This window comes from Rana temporaria, chromosome 12 (assembly GCF_905171775.1).
Source record: "Rana temporaria chromosome 12, aRanTem1.1, whole genome shotgun sequence".
Taxonomy (NCBI): Eukaryota; Metazoa; Chordata; class Amphibia; order Anura; family Ranidae; genus Rana; species Rana temporaria.
The window spans coordinates 27,924,088-27,942,102 of NC_053500.1; the positions used below are offsets into that span (position 1 = coordinate 27,924,088).

An 18,015-nucleotide genomic window follows, 5' to 3' on the forward strand; every position below is an offset into this window, starting at 1 on the left:
AAAGCGTCATCAGACATCGAGGGACCGTGGGAGGAGGATGGCGAACCCCAGAAAGGTAAGTGCCGGGCGGGGGGGGCAATCTGATCTGACTGGCAGCAGTCAGATCTGGGCACAGTGGGGAAATTGATCTGGGCACAGTGGGGGAAATTGATGTGGGTACAGTGGCTACAATTGATGTGGGTACAGTGGCGGCAATTGATGTGGGCACAGTGGCGACAATTGATGGCATGGCACAGTGGCTGCGTTTGGCATGGCACAGTGGTGACAATTGATGGGACAATTTCTGTCTGTTACAGCGTGATGAATGTGCTTACTGCATTATGAACGGTAGTTTTACCAGAACGAGCGCTCCCGTCTCATAACTTGCTTCTGAGCATGCGTGTTTTTTTCGTCGTTGTAGCCCACACACGATCATTTTTTAGAACTCGAAAAACGACATCGTTTAAAACGACGTTAAAAAATGCAGCCTGTTCGAATCTTTTATTTTTTTTTTGTCGTTTTTCAGAACCTTAAAAATTATGTGACGCCCACACACGATAGTTTTAAAAGACGTTTTTGAAAAACAACGTTTTTTTCATGCTGAAAAATCGTGTGTACGCGGCATGAGTATTTGCGAGTGTTTCGCGTATTTGCGAGTGCATCTGAATGGCTCCCACACCTCTGACCAAATGCGGTACTGCACACGGCAGAGGCTTGAATCCTGCTCTTTTTGCCAGACAACACTCGCAAACCGAGTCAAGATTTTTTTTAAATAATAGCTCGTTTTGCTAAATGCTCGTTAACCGCGTTACTCGCAATCAGAGGCATTACTGTAGTGTCAAAAGTGTCCAATCTGTTCCTGATAAAAATTGCAGATCGCCGCCATTACTAGTAAAAAGAAAAGTAATAATAAAAATGACATAACTCTATCCCCTATTTAGTAGATGCTATGGGGCAGATCCACAAAGATCTGCCCCGGCGCACCGTATCTGAGATACGCTACGGCGCCGTACCTTACTGCAGTTTGGTTTGAATCCTTAAAGATTTTGCGCCGTAAGTTACGGCGGCGTAGTCTATCTCTCGCGGCGTAAGGGCGTGGATTTCAAATTGGGCGGGTAGGGGGCGTGTTTCATTTAAATGAATGCATGCGCCGCCCCTAAATTTCCCGCTGTGCATTGCTTGAAATGACGTCGCAAGGACTTGGACGTAAATTACGTCCATCCCGCGATTCACGGACGACTTACGCAAACGGAAAAAAAAATTCAAAATAAACGCGGGAACGACGGCCATACTTAACATGGCAGGTGTAACTATACGCCACAAAACAGCAGCTTTAACTATACGCCGGAAAAAGCCAACTAGAGACGACGTAAAAGAATGCGACGGCCGCTCGTACGTTCGTGGATCGTCGGAAATAGCTCATTTGCATACTCGACGCGGAAAACGACGGGAACTCCACCCAGCGGACGCCAAAGTATTGCATCTAAGATGCGAAGGCGTACGAAGCCGTACGCCTGTCGGATCAAACCCAGATGCCGTCGTATCTTGGTTTAAGGATTCAAACCAAAGATACAACGCGGGAAATCTGAAAGTACGCCGGCGTATCAGTAGATACGCCGGCGTACTCTCTTTGTGGATCTGCCCCCATAACTTTTACACAAACCAATCAATAAACGCTTATTTATTTACTAAAAATATGTTTTTTTTTTGGGGGGGGGGTATTTATTATAGCAAAATATTTAATTTTTTTTGTTTTTAGTGCAGAAAATCAAAAAGGTTATCAAATACCACCAAAAGAAAGCTCTATTTGTAGTAAAAAAAAAACGTCAATTTTGTTTGGGTACAATGTCGTATGACCGCGCAATTGTCAGTTAAAGCGACGCAGTGTCGTATCGCGAACAATGGTCTGGTCAGCAAGGGGGCAAATCCTTTCTGGGGCTGAAGTGGTTAAAAAAAATACGATTTAAATCAAGCCTTTTACTAGCGATTTAAATCAAATCCACCCTGATTTGTGTTATTGGTCGATCCGCTGCACACTACGGGCCAGATTCACATAGAAGAGCGGCGGCGTAACGTATCGTAGATACGTTACACCGCCGCAATTTTTCATCGCAAGTGCCTGATTCACCAAGCACTTGCGATGAAAACCTACGCCGGCGGCCTCCGGCGCAAGGCGGGCCAATTTAAATGGGCGCGTGCCATTTAAATTAGGCGCGCTCCCGCGCCGGACCTACCGCGCATGCTCAGTTTCCGAACTCCCGTCGTGCATTGCGCGCCGTGACGTCATTTTTTTGAACGGCGACGCGCGTAGCGTAATTCCGTATTCCCGGACGGCTTACGCAAACGACGTTGATTTTTAAATTTCGACGCGGGAACGACGGCCATACTTTAGACAGCAATACGCTTGCTGACTAAAGTTAGGGCGGCTAAAACGACGACTAACTTTGCGACGGGAAACTAGACTAGCAGCGACGTAGCGAACGCGAAAATCCGTTGTGAATCGCCGTAACTCCTAATTTGCATACCCGACGATGGTTTACGACGCGAACTCCCCCCAGCGGTGGCCACGGTATTGCATCCTAAGATCCGACAGTGTAAAACCTCCGATGAAGTCACGTGTCGTGACGTAATGCATAAGATTAGATGTGACCGGAAGTGACGTGACACCCTGACCGTCCACCGGAAGTGCCGCTGTTTGGCGTTTTATTCGTTTTTTCAATGTAAGCACATTTTTACCTTTATTAAATTTTAAAGTGCTTGCATACTTCACCATGAGAGCTGTTTATTTCTACATTTGCTCCTGATACACCTTGGGGCTATCCTGTGGAGTCGACTTCGCTGCGCCTGGACCGATACTGGTATTGGATACAGAGAACGCCCCTCGATTCTATCTCAGCACTGGGAAGATTCCGTGCAAACACGAGTTACCCACTGTTTGGATTCTGTTCCAGTTTTGGGAGGATTTCGTTGACACGCATGACCTAGTGTCTGGAGGTAAGCGCACTGCGAGCCCAGGCTAAGCAAAGAGTTATCAAGATTGTCCACATTGATGCCCGTAGTGCAGAAGTTTTGTTTATCACTGGCACACTAGATTGATTTATCCAAACTTTGATTTATATATTTGGACTTTTATTTTTGGATTTATTATCAGTTTTGGGTTATTTCACTAATTTTGAATTCACTGCATATCTTTATTGATTGTTATCAGTCCCCTATGGACTGTCTTTATATTCACTTTTAGATTTTCAGTTTGCGCTCATCATTCTTTATTCAGTGTAAAACAATTACACCTGTCGGATCTTCTGGCTATCTATGCGTAACTGGTTCTATGAATCAGTCGCATAGATAGAAACAGGGATACGCCGTCGTATCTCTACTGTGAATCTGGCCCTACATACTTAGAAATCCCTGCAAATTGCCATAATATAATAAAAATTTCTAGTATAATTTCCCAGTGTTATAAATCTCCTACTTGCAAACACATCACTGCTGGAAAAAAAAAAAAAACAAGGATTCTTCTACATCCGAAAACTGAACTCTATACTATTTTACAGCAGTGGGTGTCAGAATGTATGTGGGAGTCAAGCAGTCACAACACAAGAGAGTGAAATGCACACAGCACACACCTAGGGGGCGCACACACACAATCAGCAATCAGAAGCAGCACTGCAGAGGTGAGGGCAGAAGCAGATCAAAGTCTGCTGAGCACATGGAACAGAAAATAAGGGAAGGAACAGAGAAGGGGGTTAGAGGGCAGGCAAAGGGTGGAGTGATAGATAACAGAGAACACAAGACAACTACAAGAGGCAGAGAGTGAATGAAATGCAGGAAAAGGAGGGGGTCAGAAGATGAGTGCAGGGGGGGGGATGAAAGCCTTCACAAATGACAGATGACTGAGCATGAAGAGGGCAGACACAGAAGGGGGAGGGAAAGGTGTGGCAGAAACAGGGCTGGGTAAGATTAAAGAACACTATGAGAGAGGAGGTGACCAAGGGAGGGGGGACACTAAAAAGAGGGAGGAGAGAGATAAGGAAAGGAGGAGAGGGGTAGAAGAGGGAGGGCAGAGATGAGATGGGAGGCTTGTTGCAAAACAGCTCTCTGGAAGTGATGACACCAACAGAAAAACCTTCCAATAACTTCCTATGAAAGCAACAGCAGTAAGGAAGAAACTGCACAGCACAAGTTTCCCAGTGGGGGGGCTGCACTGCACATAGACACAGAGGGGAGGCTACGAGAAGAGACCCCATCTGCACACGAGATACATATAGGAAGTGGCTGGACTGAGAAGAAACTATAGGTGGAGGAAGCTGGACTGAGCAGAAACTATAGGTGGAGAAAGCTGGGCTGGGCAGAATCTATAGGTGAATAAAACTATAGGTGAAGAAAGCTGGACTGAGAAGGACCTATAAGTGGAGAAAGCTGGACCGAGAAGGACCTATAGGTGAAGAAAGCTGGACTGAGAAGGACCTATAAGTGGAGAAAGCTGGACCAAGAAGGACCTATAGGTGAAGAAAGCTGGACTGAGAAGGACCTATAAGTGGAGAAAGCTGGACCGAGAAGGACCTATAGGTGGAGAAAGCTGGACTGGGCAGAAACTATAGGTGAAGAAAGCTGGACTGAGGAGAACCTATAGGTGGAGAAAGCTGGACCGAGAAGGACCTATAGGTGGAGAAAGCTGGACTGAGCAGAAACTATAGGTGGAGAAAGCTGGGCTGCAAAGAAACTATAGGTGGAGAAAGCTGGACTAGGCAGAAACTATAGGTGAAGAAAGCTGGACTGAGAAGAACCTATAGGTGGAGAAAGCTGGACTGAGCAGAAACTATAGGTGAAGAAACTATGGGTGAAGAAAGCTGGGCTGAGAAGAACCTATAGGTGGAGGAAGCTGGACTGAGAAGAACCTATAGGTAGAGGAAGCTGGACTGAGCAGAACCTATAGGTGGAGGAAGCTGGACTGAGAAGGACCTATAGGTGGAGGAAGCTGGACTGAGAAGAACCTATAAGTGGAGGAAGCTGGACTGAGAAGGACCTATAGGTGGAGGAAGCTGGACTGAGAAGGACCTATAGGTAGAGGAAGCTGGACTGAGAAGGACCTATAGGTGGAGGAAGCTGGACTGAGAAGGACCTATAGGTGGAGGAAGCTGGACTGAGAAGGACCTATAGGTAGAGGAAGCTGGACTGAGAAGGACCTATAGGTGGAGGAAGCTGGACTGATCAGAACCTATAGGTGGAGGAAGCTGGAGTGAGAAGAACCTATAGGTGGAGAAAGCTGCACCGAGAAGAACCTATAGCTGGACTGAGCAGAAGAGAAAGGACTGCACAAAGGTTACACATTGGAGGTGGCTGGACCCAGGACTGACTTGTAGGACAGGCTGGACTGAGCTTTACAACTATACACAGAACATTTGAACATAAGGTAGTAGTAGTAGTTACACACTGTGTGTGGGGGAAGATACAGGAAGAAGAGAAGTGTGCCAGCATTACACGCAACAGAAAAGTTTCAGAAAAGGAAAGGCAGCACAGAGGAGTGAGAGGTGTACGCCGAGATCTCCAACACTTCCAGGACTTTCCCCCAAACCATAGAAGCCCATTGCCAGGAGGAGAGCCCCTTTATTATCCCAATGTCCACAAGGGGTGGTCTGCCTCTCCCTCAAATGCATATGATGAGAGGACCAACTCCGGGGTTATACCGACCCCCACCGGGACCTTATCAGGTAATCTGCACAATGTCATTTAACCAGCACCATTGTTATTAATCATTACTATTGTAATTGCACCAATAGCTGCCACATAAGGTAAGGCACTACAACAATTGCTTGTGCTAGCCATACACCTGTCGAAAAATCGTTCAAAGGAGTTTTCGAAAAAACGAACACATGGTCGTGAGATTTTGCCATCGTGTAATGACCGAAATGTGATCAATTATTTGTTCAACTGACATAAATGAATCCATTTCCCGTTCGTTTTGTCACATAAGCCCAGTGCAAACTGTCCGAGAAACGCATTAACCTTTCAGTTTATCGTCCATTCAGCCAAAGTTTTTCAGCTCAACTGATTTTCGATTTGTGTCCATTAACCACTTAAGGACAGAAGATGTTTTTCAGATTCGGCGTTTACAAGACTAAAACATTTTTTTTTGCTATAAAATTACTTAAAACCCCCTAGAGCATAACATGGCGGTCATTGCAATACTTTTTGTCACACCGTATTTGCGCAGCGGTCTTACAAGCGCACTTTTTTTTTGGAAAAAATTCACTTTTTTTAATTAAAAAATAAGACAACAATAAATGTGGCCCAATTTTTTTTATATATTGTGAAAGATAATGTTACGCCGAGTAAAATGATACCCAACATGTCACGCTTAAAAATTGCGCCCGCTCGTGGCATGGCGTTAAACTTTTACCCATAAAAATCTCGATAGGCAACGTTTAAAAAATTCTATAGGTTGCATTTTTTGAGCTACAGAGTAGGTCTAGGGCTAGAATTATTGCTCTCGCTCTAACGATCGCGGCGATACCTCACTTGTGTGGTTTGAACACCGTTTTCATATGCAGGCGCTACTCGCGTATGCGTTCGCTTTTGCGCGCGAGCTCGTCGGGACGGGGCGCTTTAAAAAAATTTTTTTTTTGTTTTCTTATTTAGGGGTTTTATAGGATGCATTAAGGTGAAAAAATTCTGACACTGACCGGTTTACAAACCCTTTAACTAGACGATAAACGAACTGTCCTTATGACAGATTTCCGAACGATTTCGGATGAAAAAACGGACCATTTGTCGGTTTACATCCGTTTTTCGTCCGATCCGTTTTTGTAACGAAAGAAAAATAGAGCTTTGATCAGTTTTAAAAAAACAATGATGACCGATGTGGATGTAAATAGAAGATCATCCATTTACATGTTTTTCCATAGAGATGCATTGATGTGCGTTTTTCATCCGTCGGACAAACGGACGGCATGTGTGAAATGGGAAATGGGATTCTAGTCCAAACCTTCTTTTATTTTTACTTATAGGACAAGCTTATTGTTTATAATGCTCTGCAATATGCTGGTAATAACCCAGAATTTATATTTATTTGTATCCAATGTGTTATCAATTTTTTTTCCAATGACATGTGTGAGCAATAATATCTTCATTATTTTTCTAACAATCCCCCAAGTCATGTGCGCCAAATTATTTCCCAAAATGATTTCATATAAAGCAGTTTAAAGGGGTTGTAAAGGTTTATTTATTTATTTGTTTGTTTTTTTAAATAACAAACATGTCATACTTGCCTCCACTGTGCAGCTCGTTTTGTACAGAGTGGCCTCAATCCATGTCTTCTGGGGTCCCTCGGTGTCTGTCTCGGCTCCTCCCCACAAGAGCTAACCCCCATCTCCCAAGGGGGTTAGCTTGCTGGAGCGCTCCCGTGATATAGTCGGCGGCCTGTATCACTCGGCCCCGGCGCGCCGCGTAATTTTTTGATTGACAGCAGCGGGAGTCAATGGCTGTGCTGCTATTAATCATCCAATGAAGAGCCGAGAAGCCAGCGCGTTCACGACGCGGGACTTTCAAGGGCTCAGGTAAGTAAACGTGGGGCCTGTAAGCATCGGATGTTTTTCCACCTTGATGCATTAAAGGGGTTGTAAAGGTTTGTTTTTGTTTTCTAAATGGGTTCCTTTAACCACTTAAGACCCGGACCTTTAGGCAGCTAAAGGACCCGGACAGTTTTTGCGATTCGGCACTGCGACGCTTGAACTGACAATTGCGCGGTCGTGCGACATGGCTCCCAAACAAAATTGGCGTCCTTTTTTCCCACAAATAGAGCTTTCTTTTGGTGGTATTTGATCACCTCTGCGGTTTTTATTTTTTGCGCTATAAACAAAAATAGAGCGACAATTTTGAAAAAAAAACAATATTTTTTACTTTTTTCTATAATAAATATCCCCCAAAAATATATAAAACATTATTTTTTTTTCCTCAGTTTAGTCCGATACGTATTCTTCTACCTATTTTTGTTAAAAAAAATCGCAATAAGCGTTTATCGATTGGTTTGCGCAAAATTTATAGCGTTTACAAAAAAGGGGATAGTTTTATTGCATTTTTATTATTTTTTTTTTTTACTACTAATGGCGGCGATCAGCGTTTTTTTTCGTGACTGCGACATTATGGCGGACACTTTTGACACATTTTTGGGACCATTGTCATTTTCACATCAAAAAATGCATTTAAAATGCATTGTTTATTGTGAAAATGACAGTTGCAGTTTGGGAGTTAACCACAAGGGGGCGCTGAAGGGGTTATGTGTGACCTCATGTCTGTTTCTAACTGTAGGGTGGTGTGGCTGTAGGTGTGACGTCATCGATTGTGTCCCCCTATAAAAGGGATCACACGATCGATGTCAGCGCCACAGTGAAGAACGGGGAAGCTGTGTTTACATACGGCTCTCCCCGTTCTTCAGCTCCGGGGACCGATCACGGGACTCCATCGGCGATCAGGTCCGCGAGTCCCGCGGCCACGGAGCTTCGGACCGGGGCGCTTGCACGCGACCCCACGGCTGGGCTTAAAGAGCCACGTACATGTACGTGGATGTGCCCAGCTGTGCCATTCTGCCGACGTATATATATTTCTATTTCGCCCCTTTCCGCGTTCCCCAAGCGCGCAGTGGGGGAACTTCTGTGCTGGCCGTGTCCCTTGGACACAGCCAATCACAGATCGCCGTGAACGGCCAATCGGAGTGGCCGTTTGCTAGGCGATCTGTGCGGCCAATGAGAGATGATCTCATATGTTTACATATGAGATCATTTCTCATTGCCGGCTCTCACAGACAGCGGTGCTGTCAGGGAGAGAGGAGACCGATCTGTGTGTCTTGTACATAGAGACACAGATCGGTCACCTCCCCCAGTCACCCCCCTCCCCCCACACAGTTAGAACACTATATAGGACACACATTTAACCCCTTCCTCACCCCCTAGTGTTAACCCCTTCCCTGCCAGTCACATTTATACAGTACTTAGTGCATATTTATAGCACTGATTGCAGTATAAATGTGAATGGCGCCAAAAATGTGTCAAAAGTGTCCGATGTGTCCGCCATAATGTCGCAGTCGCCGCCATTACTAGTAAAAAAAATAAAATAAAAAATAATAATTCTGTCCCTTATTTTGTAGGCGCTATAACTTTTGTGCAAATCAGTCGCTTATTGCGATTTTTTTTTTATTTTACTAAAAATATGTAGAAGAATACGTATCGGCCTAGACTGAGGATAAAAAAAATTGAGCTATTTATTATAGCAACAAGTAAACATTTTTTTTTTTTTTTTCAAAATTGTCGCTCTATTTTTGTTTATAGCGCAAAAAATAAAAACCGCAGAGGTGATCAAATACCACCGAAAGAAAGCTCTATTTGTGGGGGAAAAAAGGACGTCAATTTTGTTTGGGAGCCACGTCGCACGACCGCGCAGTTGTCAGTTAAAGCGATGCAGTGCCAAATCGCAAAAAGTCCTCTGGGCAGGAAGGGGGTTTAAGTGCCCAGTAAGGAAGTGGTTAAGGCACTTGCCTATTCATTCCAATGAGCAGGCCCGTTTTGGGAGCGCTAAATACAGCGCTCCCAACCCACCCCAAAGATGCTGCTTGCAGGACTTTTCGGAATGTCCCGCAAGCGCTCCGCCCCAGAGTGAAAAGACACAATGCAATGAATGGGAGGCGGTTTTCAGGCGCTTAGCAGAGGCTATTTATAGAGCTAAGTGTGAAAGGGGTCTAAACCTTTTTCTGACACTTCTAGCTTAGAAGTTAAAATTAGTATTTTTTGATAGAAAATTACCTGAAACCCCCAAACATTATATATATATATTTTTAGCAGAGACCCTAGAAAATAAAATGGCGGTTTTGGAATATTTTATGTCACACTGCTTTTGTGCCACGGTCTTTCAAACACAATTTTTTAAGAGAAAATACACTTTGACTGCGTCATTACGGCGGACAAATCTGACCCCAAGTGACACTTTTGTTGGTTGAGTTCCTGCAACTATTCTCTGAGGAAAAAAAATATGTGCATAAATGTATATAGTCTTGCAGATACAACCAGCCCTTTGAGGACCGCAGTAATGCTGATGTAGCCTGCAGTGAAGTTGAGTTTGACACCCTTGGCTCTAGAGGAGTAGAAAAAGATACAATGGGGTAGATCCACATAGAAATGGATCGGCGCAGCGTATCAGAGATACGCTACGGCGCCGTACCTTACCTGGCGTTCTTTCGAATCCTCAAAGATTTTGCGCCGTAAGTTACGGCGGCGTAGTGTATTTCTGGCGGCGGAATTCAAATCGGCGATTAGGGGGCGTGTTTCATTTAAATGAAGCATGTCCCTGTGCCGAATGAACTGCGCATGCTTCGTTTTGAAATTTCCGGCCGTGCATTGCGCGAAATGACGTCGCAAGGACGTCATTTTTTAAACTTAGACGTGACTTACGTCCATCCCGATTCACGGACGAGTTACGCAAAAAAAAGAAAAAGTTAAAATTTCGACGCGGGAACGACGGCCATACTTAACATGGCAAATCTAACTATACGCCGCAAAATACCAGGTTTAACTATACGCCAGAAAAAGCCGACTAGAGACGACGTAAGAGAATGCGACGGCCGCACGTACGTTCGTGGATCGTCGGAAATAGCTAATTTGCATACCCGACGCGGAAAACAACGCGAACTCCACCCAGCGGACGCCGAAGTATTGCATCTACAATCCGAAGGCGTATGAAGCCGTACGCCTGTCGGATCTAACCCAGATGCCGTTGTACCTTGGTTTGAGGATTCAAACTAAAGATACGACGCGGTATATTTTAAAGTACGCCGGCGTATCAGTAGATACGCCGGCGTACTCTCTCTGTGGATCTACCCCAATGTATCCTGTCCTCTTCACAGAGGAGAAACAACATGAAGAAAGAGGGTGAGTACACCCCTCACATTTTTGTAACTATTTTATTCTATCTTTTCATGTGACAACACTGAAGAAACGACACTTTGCTACAATGTTGTGTAGTGAGTGTACAGCTGTAACAGTGTACATTTGATGTCCCCTCAAAATAACTCAACACACAGCCATTAATGTCTAAACCGCTGGCAACAAAATTGGGCCCAAAGTGTCAATATTTTGAGTGGCCACCATTTTTTTCCAGCACTGCCTTACCCCTCTTGGGTATGGAGTTCACCAGAGATTCACAGGTTGCCACTGGAGTCCTCTTCCACTCCTCCATGATGACATCACAGAGCTGGTGGATGTTGGAGACCTTGCGCTCCTCCACCTTCCGTTTGAGGATGCCCCACAGATGCCCAATAGGGTTTAGGTCTGGAGACAAGCTTGGCCAGTCCATCACCTTTACCGTCGGCTTCTTTAGCAAGGCAGTGGTCGTCTTGGAGGTGTGTTTGAGGTTGTTATCATGTTGGAATACTGCCCTGCGGCCCAGTCACCGAAGGGAGGGGATCATGCCCTGCTTCAGTATGTCACAGTACATGTTGGCATTCATGGTTCCCTCAATGATCTGTAGCTCCCCAGTGCCGGCAGCACTCATGCAGCCCCAGACCATGACACTCCCACCACCATGCTTGACTGTAGGCAAGACACACTTGTCTTTGTACTCCTCACCTGGTTGCCGCCACACATGCTTGACATCATTTGACACCAAATAAGTTTATGTTGGTCTCATCAGACCACAGGACATGGTTCCAGTAATCTATGTCATTGGTCTGCTTGTCTTCAGAAAACTGTTTGCGGGCTTTCTTGTGCATCATCTTTAGAAGAGGCTTCCTTCTGGGAACAACAGCCATACAGACCAATTTGACGCAGTGTGCGGTGTGTGGTCTGAGCACTGACAGGCTGACCCCCCCCCCCCCCACCCCTTTAACCTCTGCAGCAATGCTGGCAGCACTCATACGTCTATTTCCCAAAGACAACCTCTGGATATGACGCTGAGCACGTGCACTCAACTTCTTGGGTTGACCATGACGAGGCCTGTTCTGAGTGGAACCTGTCCTGTTAAACTGCTGTATGGTCTTGGCCATCGTGCTGCAGCTCAGTTTCAGGGTCTTGGCAATCTTCTTATAGCCTAGGACATCTTTATGTAGAGCAGGGGTGCCTAACCTTTTGAAGAACGAGGGCCACTGAAGCAACTTTGTAACCGGTCACGGGCCACAATGAGCGGAACAGGTGGATGACAAGTCTGTGCCATTCTGTATATGCAGAGTGGACATGGATACAGCTCACGCTACTCTATGGGCCCCCCAATTCAATCTGCCCAGATGGAAGGGAACAGATCCCCTTCTTTTTTTTTTGCGGATTTGATTGGAGATAAGCGGGGGTAAATGGACATAGAGGTGAATGGAGGGTCTGATTGGGTCAGACCAATCATGTGAAAGGGGCCTAAGGCTGCTTTCACACTGATGTGCCACGTGCACCTGTGGCTTTCCTGCAGGTTAGCGGCACTTTGCCATAGACTTCTACTATATCCTTTGCCTGTAATAACAGAAGTCTATGGCTGAGTGCGGGTATCCTGCAGGTGCACTGCGCTGCACCTGTGGATCAGTTTGAAAGCAGCCCAGTAACCACTGAAGAACAAATATGCCCAAATATACACTGTGATTTCAGTAATAAACATACCTTTAATAACAGTCTTCCATCCAGGTATCACCAGCTGTTGCTGTCTCAAGCAGAGTGTATTTAGTATTGCTTGTGACAGGAGCCGGTGCTATACAGGAAGCTTCATTCACAATGCTGATGCTTTGAGATGGCGGATCAGCAACCTGCGATCAGGGCTTGCCAAGCCACCATCCCAGAGCAGGAGGTTGCGGGCCACATCAGAGTGCTCCGCGGGCCACTGGTTGGGCACCCCTGATGTAGAGCAACAATTCTTTTTCAGATCCTCAGAGAGTTCTTTGCCATGAGGTGCCATGTTGCACTTCCAGTGTCCAGTATGAGAGAGTGAGAGCGATAACACCAAATTTAACACACCTGCTCCCTATTCACACCTGAGACCTTGTAACACTAACAAGTCACATGACTCCGGGGAGGGAAAATGTCTAATTGGGCCCAATTTGGACATTTTCACTTAGAGTCGTTTAACACAGGGGCGACCTGTCAGATGAGTCAGCCGCCTGACAAGTCGCGGTCCGCAGTAGTCAATGGAACTGTTTTAATAGGAGCAACGCAAGTCGCTCCAACTTAGAAGAGGGTTCCTGTACGACTTTGGGGGCGACTCGGGCGACTTGCATTGACTTCAATACAGAAGTCATTTTGCAAGTTGCCCCTCAAGTCGCCTTGGGATCGCCTTGCCGAGTCGCCCCCAAAGTCGTGCCGCCTGTGTGTGAACCGGCTCTAAGGGGTCTACTCACTTTTGTTGCCAGCGGTTTAGACATTATTGGCTGTGTGTTGAGTTATTTTGAGGGGACAGCAAATTTACACTGTTATACAAGCTGTACAGTCACTACACAACATTGTAGAAAAGTGTCATTTCTTCAGTGTCACATGAAAAGATAGAATAAAATATTTACAAAAATGTGAGGGGCGTACTCACTTTTGTGAGATTCTGTAAATCCAACAATCCAAATGTATTAATATATAGCTCTATGAAACAGAACCCATCTAGTTTTTACATTTTCAGCCTATAGCGGCGTGACTGGAAGTGTCCTTGGTTGAATATGTAGCCTTTGAGGGAGGATTATCCATAAACCAAAAGCTAGAAGCAAACACATTGATTTGACTGGAGAGCGGTGGGACTAGCAGGCCTTTGTTTGGTGCATGTGTCTGAACTTGCCTTGGCAGGCTTGGGATGTTGTAATGGACTGTAGACAGACTCTGAAGCGGCAAAGTAGTCAAAATAAGAATATAATTTTCTACCTCCCTCAATTAACTCTACAGAGTATTAAAGGGGATTTGTAATTTAACGGCAAAGAAAAAAAAACGTAACATTTATATTTTTACTGTTGTAAATAATCAGTGCATTTAAGACTATAAGCATACAGTTGAAATGTATATACATATATATATATATATATATATATATATATATATACATATACATACACACCGGTATATATATATATATATATATATATATATATATATATATATATATATATGGATTGTCTTATCTGACAAAAGACTAGTTACTCTGTATGGCCAATCTAATGACCCAGGCTCCCCTGATAGGTGCAGGTAAGTTACCGTATATACTCGAGTATAAGCCGAGTTTTTCAGCACATTTTTTTGTGCTGAAAATGCCCCCCTTGGCTTATACTCGAGTCACCTTTTTGCGCCTAATCTCGCGGAATTTGGGGACCCGGTACCAGCCGGCCGTAGGTCCCCTGGACCCCAAACCTGGCACACATGTAGCCCCACTCTCTACAAGTGTGCAAAGTTTGTTGTCTGGGGGACCTACGGCTGGGGAGCACCGATTTTTCACAGCCGGGCACCCCTTCCATAGACTCCCATGTTAAACGGTAATTTCTCCAGTGAGTTTGGGGACCTGGCACTAGCTGGTCGTAGGTCCCCTGGACCCGAAACTAGGCACACATGTAACCCCATTTCTCCACTATAAGTGTGCAAAGTTTGTTGTCTGGGGGACCTACGGCCGGGGAGCACCGATTTTTCAAAGCCGGGCACCCCTTCCATAGACTCCCATGTTAAACGTCAGTCTAGTCATGGGCACAGTGAGGCATGGGCACAGAGAGGAAAGCACGGGGGCACAGTGAGGCATGGACACAGTGAGGCAAAGTGAGGCACAGTGAGGCATGGGCGCAGTGAGGCACAGTGAGGCACGGGCGCAGTGAGACACAGTGAGGCATGGATACAGTGAGGAAAGCACGGGGGCGCAGTGAGGCATGGACATGGACACAGTGAGGCAAAGTGAGGCACAGTGAGGCATGCAGATGGACATCCTAGGCTTATACTCGAGTCAATAAGTTTTCCCAGTTTTTTGGGCTAAAATTAGGTGCCTCGGCCAGGACCGTCTTAATAGCATCTTGGGCCCCTGGGCAAAGTAATGCTCTGGGGCCCCTACCAGGATAGCCATCACAAATTTTGGGGCCCCTTACACAGCTTTAGGCAGGGTCCCCCTGGAGCAGAGAACCGGGGGGGGGGGGGGGGTGCTGACGCTAGATAATAAGCGGAGGGGCTGGCCGGGTGTAATGCAAAAAAAAAAACGGGAGGGGGGGCTGGCTGGGCCTGTAAGGGGCCCTGGGGGGGGGCCTTACAGGTGTAATGCAAAAAAAACGGGAGGGGGGCCAGCCGGGCCCCTAGAATGATGACAGTGCAGGTAAACAGACATGAAGTAGGTAGGAGGCAGACTGCCTCCCCTGTGTATCTATCACTCTGTGCCATCATGGGGCTCCCAATTTCGGGGCAGCGTGGGCTCAAGGACCAGCTGCTTTGGGCAAAGTGCAGGGGCCCCCCCATGCAGCTGGGGCCCCTGGGCAGTGCCCTCTCATTAAGACAGCCCTGGCCTCAGTTTATATTCGGGTCGGATTATACTTGAGTATATATGGTATGTCCCTTTCCTCCAAAAGCTTGACCACCAACCCACCCTCACCCTGCTGACTGGACAATGAAGTAGCATTACCCCACTCAGGAAGTAATCTGTCTGCTCCCTCCTCCTGTCAGCAGACTGCCAGGATTAGACTGACAGCACTTTAGTTAATCCCTCTCTTCGAGTCTAACAAATGAAATATTTAGATGCTTATACAAACTTTATTTAAAAAAATACATTTAAAGAGCAACTGCAGTCTGCTCACATGGTTTGTAATAAAAACATCTTTGTCATTCTGAAGCTTCCCTCCAACCACTTTGCATATTATTTTTTATATTCTGTACAGAAATCTTTCTCCACTAAGTCTGGCTGCAGCCATTCTAACTGTGGAAAGCTAAATCTGCTGCCTTTTCACTTCCTGGATTTACACAGAAGCACACCTCCAGCTCTGCAGCTCTCATTGGCCCTCTTATGACTTACCCCCCTCCCTTCCTGGCAAACTCTCACATGAGTGAGGGCTGTGGATGATGTCATAATGAAAAAAACAGAGAAAGGGGGAGAGCCCCGTAAAGTTCAATGTAGGACGGAGGGATTGGGCAGACAGGGGTCTTCACTTAGAGCCCATTCACACCTCCGCGACAAAACGCCCGACGCCGGACGCTCGTGCCGCTGGAGGGGAGAATTCCCATTGCTGTCAATGGAGATGGTTCACATCTCATAGACGCCGTACGCCTGCCGCCTGAAAAAAAGTCCCGGACCCTTTTTTTCAGGCGGCATTGGCGTTCGGCCATACAAAGCAATGGGAAGGCTTTGTTTAAAAAAAAAAAAAAAAGTTACACACTCGCGGCAAAATACGCCGCGTACGCAGCGTATCTTGTCGCAGGGGTGTGAATGCAGCCTTAATAGGAAATTCCTTTAATAGTTAGATAAACATGATGTACAAAAATTCATAAAGACAATTGGCAGATGATATAAAATTAACTCAAAAGTGTTCTGAACGCAGATGCCAGTTGGCCCTTTGATTGGATGTTTCGCTTTTTTATCTGCATGATGTCATAAGCCTAGGCTTATTACCAGACAAGAAACAGGAAGTGGGCTGTATAAGGTATTTACTGGCAGAAATATAAAGGTTTTAGTGCCGGTTCACACCAGTGCGTGGTGCGAGATCGCATGTGATTCGCACTGCAGTGAAAATCACATGTGATGTCCGTGCAATGCGATTTTAGCCATACAGATAGTATGGCTGTTATCGCATCGCATTCAGACCAAACTCGCACAGGACCCTTTTTTTGGTCCGCACCAGAATCGGATTGCATGGATGTTCACACCCATGCGATTCGATTCCTGTCTGAACTGTCAGTTCGCAGTGCGATATGTGAGCTGAAATGGGGGTGTCATTAAAGTGGAGTTCCACCCATAAATATAACATTACATCAGTAGTTTAAAAAAAATGTCATTAGTCCTTTACAAATTTTTTTTTTTTTTTAGATACCTTCAAAGTGTTGTTGCTAGGCAGAATAGTTCATCTTCCCACTTCCTGCACCTAGGTGCTTAATGCTTCCTAACCTACACCGCACAGACTCCTGGGAATGTAGTGGGTGTAACTTTCCAGGAGTCTGTGCACTCCCCAGTCTCAAAGAATCATCATGTGACTTGGACAGTACAGGTGCTGACACCTGATCTGACACTGCTTGTGCAGCACTGAGCATGTGCGAGATCTGCAAGGCTGAAATCCAGGAAGTCATACAGTCTGGCTTCATGATGCCCACACTTAAGATGGCCCCAGTCAATTTCTATTTTATAAAGTGTCTAAATGTTGTAACAACCTAACAAAACGGACCTTAGTTTACAGACTAACTTTACTAGAATACATTAAGCTTGTGTATTACAGGGGTATTTATATTTAAAAAGTGAAATTGTGGCCGGAACTCCGCTGTAATAATGTATTGACTCTCCTGGCAGTTCGCCTATGGCAGTGTGTACTGCTGTGCGAGTCGGGTGCGATGTGGGAACCCGCAGTGGATTCGCAGGGTTTCCCGCATCGCACAAATGTGAACCGAGCCTTACTATCCAAAGTTTACTAATGTTTGTACCAATATTTGTACGGTAGTTAGTTTGGAAATCTATTAGTGTATGGCCAGCTTTACTCTCTTTATTTGTCCTGTGACCATTGTCTCCGGGACTGAAAGTGAGGGAAGATACAAAATTTGAGGTTGTTGCCAAAAACACACGTCCTGTCCTCGGGTGACAACACTCACAAACAGACTGTATTACAGAAAGAGCAGTGTTGCCACCCAAGGGCAGGAAATGTGATAGGACTACAAAACAACTCCCCTTCCCCTTGACACCACAATATAGTGGGAAGTGTTAAGTCTACAGAGAGAGTCACGAGACTCGGCTCAGAAGTGAGAGGAGAACTGAGCGATCAGTGGTGCAGAGCCGGCAGGCAACAGATGCAGCATCGGATAATTGCCGCATCCACCTAGGTAAGTATACACCTTTTTTTCCCCCCCAACCCCATACTTCTCTTTTAACCCAAATTTAGTTAAT

General features: G+C 45.7%; 1 protein-coding gene across 2 annotated transcripts in view; it reads left to right on the top strand.

Moving 5' to 3' along the window:
- Positions 1–4,035: 4,035 nt before the first annotated feature.
- The window catches only part of SMARCD2 (SWI/SNF related, matrix associated, actin dependent regulator of chromatin, subfamily d, member 2), a 78,878-nt gene continuing 64,898 nt past the window's right edge, over positions 4,036–18,015 (top strand). The window contains exons 1-2 of one of the 2 annotated variants that reach the window (XM_040331588.1): positions 4,036–4,356; positions 4,485–5,690. In XM_040331588.1, the coding sequence (XP_040187522.1) occupies positions 5,598–5,690 (93 nt within the window). In that variant the 5' untranslated portion in view covers positions 4,036–4,356; positions 4,485–5,597. Of the gene's footprint in view, positions 5,691–18,015 lie in introns of both variants that reach the window. The other variant, XM_040331587.1, reaches the window with a different exon arrangement.